We start from the raw sequence: 7,461 nt of genomic DNA, 5'->3' as shown, positions 1-7,461 counted from the left end.
GGCTGTAGATAGCAGGCCCTCTGTGAGGTTGCACACAGTGAATCCTCACTTGGGCTGTATATAGCAGGCCCTCTCAGAGGTTGTATACAGCAGGCCCTCTCTGAGGCTGTAAACAGTGAACCCTCTTTTGGGTTGAATGGGTTGTATATAGCAGGCCCTCACGAGGCATGAAACAGCAGGCCCTTTCTGAGGTTGTACACAGCGCACACAACGAGGGTGCTTTTACCATCTAAGATAGGTCTGAACAAAAAAACACACATAATTGGGATTTACAGATACCAGAACAGAAACATAAACGGAGGGATAGTGGAGAGTATCCTTTTTACACCATTTACAGACTGAGGTACATCATTGTTTTTGGTGGGTGTGAATGGGGACAGAGCTGAGGAAGGGCCACAGGTGCACACCGGGCAGTGAGGTTCGGGCTCCCTTCTCCCACCTTAAGGACACCACCACCTGATGCAAAACCCAAACCAGGTGCCTGCTCTTCACGCGGCAAAACTGCGCCCCCCTCCCAACCTCAGGTAGGCTCGTGTGACCGGAGCGGACACCCCCCAGGGGCCCCGGCATCCGTCCCCTTGCCTGAGTCCTGAGAGCTGGGGGCCTATGGGTGGCTTGCTCACAGGGAGGTTAGTTTAGGACACAAGCTTCAGCTCTCAGTGCTGAATTTCCTGTCTTTATCAGTGGAAGCTGGCGTGCTAAATCAGAACCCTATTTGTGTGTGTGATAGAATTTCCTTTGTTTATTGTGAAAGGTTTGTATTTAAGGGAGAAAAATGAAAAATGGAAAATCTCACCAAGCAAACTGTGAAGCTGGCACAGAGGGCGTACTAAAAGGCCACAATCTCTCATCTAAACTTTTTGAAGTCTTCATATAAAGAAATACCTCCAGCACAAAAGGCCGTCCAGGCCAGTACTAGTTTGCGCAGCAGCCAGTCTGAGCTGCCTGGCCTGATTAGATATTTTCTGGAAGGCAATGTCATGTTTTTCCTCTGCCCTGCCCACAAAGCCCGCCTGCGGGCAAATACCACTCGCCTTGCTGAAGCAACTCTGCCATGGATCGAAGCAGATTCCCTCGAAGACAGGGGAAGCTGGCCTTGCCTTTGTGACGGAGGGGTTGCTGTCCTCCAGATTCTTAATATTTTGTCATCAGTCCATCAGATGGAACCACATATAATGCAGTTTTCATTTTAAGCCTGGCGATGTGATTGTTCTGCATCCACAATCCCCATGGTCCTTCCTGGGCATAACATCCGCAGACAGACAATGAGAACTGATGTAAACCTATGGCTGGGGCACTCCCCTGGGGGATTTCCAAGGACTCGAAACCTCTGGAGAGGTGAGAGCTACAGTTCTTTGAAAGGCGAGGAAGTAGATGTTTTGTGAATTGAAAGGGAAAATCCCGCCCGTCCAATGGCAGCATCCAGAGTAGCCCACGGCCTCTCATATGCTGGGAACAACCAGATATCAAAACCTGACCACTTCTGCTCATCCAGCCCAACTCTCTAGCACTCAGAGAGGTGAGTGAGACACCAAACACACGCTGGCAAAACCTGGAGAAGCCTGGAGGGAAAACAGAGAAGGGAGGCCGGGTTCAGCCAGGAGACACGGCTGTCTTTGATCTCAGGGGCTCGCAAAGCAGAGGCAAAGAATGGGCACCAGCCCCCTGTGTGGGCAGGAATATATGGGAAATCTCTATATCTTCCTCTCAATTTCTCTATGAAACTAACACTGCTCTAAGATTTTTTTAAGTCTTTAAAACATAAAAAGCATGGGACTTTGGCAAGGAAGCAAGGGAAGACAGGAGCTTTCCCATAAGGAGGGCCACAGCATGAGCAGGGCAGCCATCGGCAGGGCCTTACAAACCCAAATACATGGCCACTTGATTGGCAAGACATGAAACGTGTTTACTAAGGACAAAGTAGTAACCCGATATAATGTTGACCATGCAGGACACACAGCATACGTGTTTTATGAACTGAAAGGTGCCCTTTCCCCTTTCTGGGAAGGAAAAAGCGGGACCTCTGCATCACTGGCAAGAAAAAGAAAGCCAAATCAAAGAGTTCCTGCCTCAAAAGGCAGAATACAGTATGAAGCGGCAGGGACTTTTTAGCTAATTCCCCAATGAAGCTGAATGATAGCAACTTCAACTCCAGAATGTTGGGCTCTTTTCTTTTTCCTTCAAGTGAATAAGTAGCCCTGAAATGGGCCAAAGCTCTAGCATTTATCCCAGAACAAAAGGTGAGCTCCCGGCTCTACAGAGCACAGTCCAGAAGGAGGGCTTTCAGGACCAGCTCTTACAGAGCTCTGGCCCACCAGGAAGGTCCAGGATCTGCTCGCAGACAGAGGCCAAACCTGCTACCTAGAGTTGAGCATCTGGGCACCAGATGGGGAGGCTGACTCTGACTCTGCATCCCTCACCAGTCCTGTGCGTAGTAAAATGAGCCAACCAGAGCCAGCTCAGACCACTTATGAGACACAGCGGGGGCAGGCCCCCCTGCATGAGGAAGCACTTTTGATTCCAGCAGAATTTTCCCATCCCAGAGGCGAAACCTCCCTTCCAAGACCCAAATATGCCTTCCAAACTTGTTTCTAATCCCTTTATTCATCTGTTTCACACCAGATGCTCTGTAGAAGCTTTTGACAAAAACAGATAAAGAACAAGAAAAGAGAAATCACAGACGGCACCATGAGCTATCTGGCCTCTAATCTTCATCTTGTTTCTGTGCATTTAGAATCTGCAAACAAACACACAGGAGGATGGGAGACACTGCACGTGCTTTATTTACCTAATGGCATGTCATGATGAAGGTTTCGGGCCATTGACAAGTGTTGTACATTCTGTGTGTGAACTCTACCTCCCCAGAGGGAGGGAGCCTTTCAAGGGAAAGAAGAGTGATTTCTGCTTCATTACATCTGCTCCTATATCCCTTCCAATACCAACGCTGTAGAGGAGAAACAGAAAGAGCATGCCAAGGACTGGGAGACTTCAAGGCTGTGTGTACAGGATCGTGTGTGTGTGTGTGTGTGTGTGTGTGCATGTGTGGGTCGGTGCACATACACACAAAGATATACACACACAAACCCCTTGTGGTTAATGCCCATTTCAAAGACAGGCCAGCTCTATGACCAGTTTCTTGGACCTGCGCCAGAAGGCTTTACACTTCTACCCTAGGTCTGTGCGTAACTGGATGGGGGGTCCTCCCAGAGGGGCCCTCTCTTACCTCTAAAGATCCGCCTCTGAGACCCCAAAAGCTGGCAGACCTCAGCAGAGGCCCAGCAGGAGTTGACGCATTTCTGCATCCTGTCGGCCAGGTCGAACAGCGTCACGTTGGAGGCCAGGGAAAAGGTGGCTTGCAGTGACATCACCACAACACTGGACTCCCTACAGGCAAAGTATACATATTTTAATCGTCCTAAATTGATATGTGGGTCCCAGGATTTTTGGAAAATGAGTGTCCTCCCCATTCTCCAGTGAGGTCCTGGGAGAGCATGAAGGTTCTGCGACCTTGGCCTGGGATCACCCCTCGTAGCCTACAATGAACTGACCTAACTCAAAGATAGGTCCTCTTCCAAAAGGTTCTCCATGAGAAATTACATTACAGTCAAAACAGGGGCCAGTGTTGTTGCCATCACACTTGTTAGAATACCCTCCCCTTTCTATAGGACTGGTCCACAAACAAGTACATATAATCCTGCTACTTACCTAGAAACATGAGCTGTGGATCGGGTATAACCAGGTAATGTTGAGAAACACACATTTAACTGAAAGAAAGAAGTTTGTCATTAACTGTGAGTCAGACAAAAAAGCCTTGAACCTAGAACCAATTTCCTATTTTCAAGATCAAACAGGCATTTTCCAGTCATGGAGTTATCAGCAGGCAGCCTCACACAGAGTGGTGTCCTTTTTTTTTGTTCCTTTCTTAAATGCCTTTCTGCTCTTATTCTGTTGTTCCATGAGCACAAAGGGAGAGAGGCAGATAGTAAATCAGTGGGGGAAAATCTTGGCAGGAAATGATGTTCAGAATAGCACCCCTGGATGCAAAATATCTTCAAAGGAACAGATCTCGTCTAAGATCTGCTCCAGGGTTTCAAAAAACCTCAGAGGCAACTGTTTATTTGGACTTTGCACAGTGAACAAGACTTCCTGAAAAGGCTGGGTTCCTTTCAGCTCCCTCAGGTCTGGCAGGCCTTACACAGACCCTTCATAATCTACAATGAGTTGACCTAACTCACAGATAGATTCTCTTCAAAAAGGCTCTCCATGGGAAATTACATTACATGGGTCAAGAGCCCTTTTGCTGAGAGCAAATTAAGAGTGACTCCCTGTGTTTGCCTTGTGCCCTTGGAAAGAGCAGAAAAACCCGTGTGGGGCATGATGTACCATGCCTGCTTACCCACTCCGCCCATAGCATGAACTGGGGCTTGGGGCTTCCTTTCATGCCGCTGAGGGTCTCAATACCTTGACCAATGCAATCTACCTGTCTTCAAAGCCTGTGTGTCAGACATATCTCATCCTTCACAAGGTGGATTCCGACACAGGATGCTATCAAACCCTTTTTGTCTTTGTATTAACATTGCTTTATATTCATAAGGCAATGATTTATTATTATTAAACTTTCTTTTTCCCCAGGAAAAAACAGAAATAGCACATTTCAGAACAGAACAGCATCTCGGGAAAGGCCATTTGAGTCACAGCCTAAATCCTCTCTAGTCATAGCCTACATCTTCGCTATTTCTTGGGGGTGGGGATGTCACATCACTAATAAATTATATGTTGATACTGGGTGTGTGTGCACGTGTGTGCTGCTGCTTCAGTCCTGTCCCACTCTTTGCGACCCTATGGACTGCAGCCCACCAGGTTCCTCTGTCCGTGGGATTTTCCAGGCAAAAATACTGGAGTGGGCTTGCCTGGGTTGCGCAACAATCAAATCTGTGTCTCCTGCATTGACAGGCGGATTCTTCACCTCTGAGCCACCAGGGAAGCCGGTTGATATTGGGTAAAATTGAGCAAAGCAGATGGGTCATTGAGGACCGTGTAATGGAAAGAACTATATCTCTGCAGGAGGTTCTCAGCCCTTGTACTATCTTAGAAGGAAATACTGACCAACAGCCCAGCAAAGAGGCAGCTGCAGTGGGTGCCAAGAACACTCACTATAGGGTTAGTAGACATAAAACCCTGCCATTTAGCAAAGAATTTGACCTTAACCAAAGAGAGGTCCAGCCCTTGACTCCTGGAAGGTAATCTCTAATCCTTTGGAATGCCCTGCCTTTGTAGATCTCGAAGCCATGGTCACTCCAGATAGTCTAACAGTATGATTTATGCTGGGGGTTTTGAGTTACAAGGTACCAGCTGGACCTCCAGAGGGGCTAGAGACTCAGGTCAGGACTACAGGCAACTATCTGTGTTTTGGCTCCAGACACCAAGGCTCGGTGAGTCTGCCTGGCCGGCGATGCTCCATGAATACTGTATACATCGTTGCTGAGAGGAGTTAACCCCGTCTATGACCTCACAGAGAGAGGATGGCTGGAATGAATTTGAAACCCTTCTGGACTCTGCCCCATGCATCTCTTCCCTTGGCTGTTACCTGGCTCTTTCCACTGTAATAAACCCTAATCTTGAATTTAAGAGCTTTCAGTGAGATTTCTGAGTACGTCTAGTGCATTATCAAAACTGCCTCTTGGAGATTCCTGAACTCACAATTGGTATCAGAAGTGACAGTGGTCTAGTGGATTGTTTCCTAACTTTGCACCTGCTCTGTGTAATCTCAGGCAATGTCATTAACTTCCAGAGCCCTCCAGGCTTTCATCTGTAAAGGTGTTGGCAATACCTCTTACAGGAGGTAAAGTGCCTATTACAGAGTAGATGCTCATACAGAAAGGGAAATGGAATCTAATTTTTACACAAATCAAACCCATGGTCTTATAAAATCTTATAGGTTTTGGCTAACATACTCTTACCCATAAAGAACAAGTAAAATTAAAATCAGAAATCAATCTCTAAAACTTATTTTAATGGCAAATTTCAAGTTTCTGAGCATTAACTCTTAGACTCTGGTAGCAGCTAAGAAGCAAAATACTGTCTGAGCTTCATTTCTGACTCTTCTCCCTTCCTCTCCATTTTTACTTTTTTCCTGACAAAAGGGAGGCAAGGAGGGAAAGAAGAAGAATCAAAGGCCCCCAGATAATCCATTCAGTGAATTCTCAACCCTGGATAATGGGATTAACTTCCACCTTTGTCACTCATTCCCTTGAGAAATAAGCATCATTCTCCCCAAGTTCTGAGACACACACAAAAAAGTCACATAGCAGGTCAACAGCAGATGGGACGGCAGGGCTCTCTGGGTCTTTCCTCTTTACCAACAGCTCTTCCTGGTGCATGTCACCTAAGTGTGTGACATGGAAAAGAAAAAACTGCCAAGGCATTGATAAAAGCAGTTCAGGAAGACACATTACAAGAAATGCTCCTACCAGCATCACTAGTTCTCAACACCTCCCTACTATTTCTGAGAGGCCTTTAATTCTACCCTGACATTCGCCTTCCAAGTATGATAGAAATGAACAGTCTGGGAGATACAGGTGATCCTCAGGAGGTTCCCACTCTGAAGAAAATCTGTTCTAGAAAACAAAGGACTAGCAGGGAGATGCCTCTTGGGAAACTTACCATTTTGGTGATCTCATTTTCAACTTCACGGAGGTCGGAACGTTTTTCCACGGTGGTATTAAAAAATGTTTTCTTTAGTTTAAACTCTGTCACGAAGGTTCTAACTGAAAATGAAAACATAACCTGTTAGACCTCAGAAGGTCAACCTGCACAAGTGTGAGCATCTATAAATCTCAGGGCACCCAGCTTTCCTCCACCTTCCAGGATGCTCTCCAAACATTTCTTTATCCTGGAGGGCAGAGACCACCTCTCTCTCCTCAAGGTTCGTCTAGCAACGTGAGCACCTACTCAGTTGAGCTGAAGGCTCAGACTGAGCAGACATTTGGGTGAGAGACTCCAAGGAGCCTTTAGCCTACGTGAGCATGAGCCCTTCCTCACCTCTCCAATGGGCTTTCATATCTTGGATGCTCAGTGAAGCTGTGACATAGAAGAGAGGTGAGCTAAGGACACAGTTCAAGGAGGAGGAGAGGGAGACCTGGGGCTGGAAAGACTTGTCAACCCCTATAAAGCTTTGGATGAAGCAAAGTTCTTGCTTTCTAGGTCTTTTATGAAGTTAGTTAGCAAGCCCTAACTTCAAGGGTGCGCTCTGATTTCCTCTTCTCATTAGTCACCTCTATCCAATCCCTATTCCTCTTGCTCAGAGGAAATGTCTGTTCTATCATTGATAAAAGAGGCTTCCAGAAGCTGGGTTACTTCCCAGGATCACCCAGCTCCCAAGGGCCAAAATTAACATTTAACATCACGTGAGTCCATCTTCCAAGGTCTTCTACCCCCTAAACCCGCAGACCCCTGAGGAAT

The 7,461-nt window shown here is 46.8% G+C and overlaps 1 protein-coding gene across 1 annotated transcript in view; it reads right to left on the bottom strand.

Moving 5' to 3' along the window:
• The window catches only part of HEG1 (heart development protein with EGF like domains 1), an 84,570-nt gene that overhangs the window by 31,917 nt on the left and 45,192 nt on the right, over nt 1–7,461 (bottom strand). The window contains exons 10-12 of the mRNA XM_040265549.1: nt 6,664–6,767; nt 3,706–3,764; nt 3,224–3,384 (exon numbers count right to left, since the gene is read on the bottom strand). Of these exons, the coding sequence (XP_040121483.1) occupies nt 3,224–3,384; nt 3,706–3,764; nt 6,664–6,767 (324 nt within the window). The remainder of the gene's footprint in view (nt 1–3,223; nt 3,385–3,705; nt 3,765–6,663; nt 6,768–7,461) is intronic.

This window comes from Oryx dammah, unplaced genomic scaffold (genome assembly GCF_014754425.2).
Source record: "Oryx dammah isolate SB20612 unplaced genomic scaffold, SCBI_Odam_1.1 HiC_scaffold_2, whole genome shotgun sequence".
NCBI lineage: Eukaryota > Metazoa > Chordata > Mammalia > Artiodactyla > Bovidae > Oryx > Oryx dammah.
This window is presented reverse-complemented; position numbering and strand designations above follow the sequence as displayed.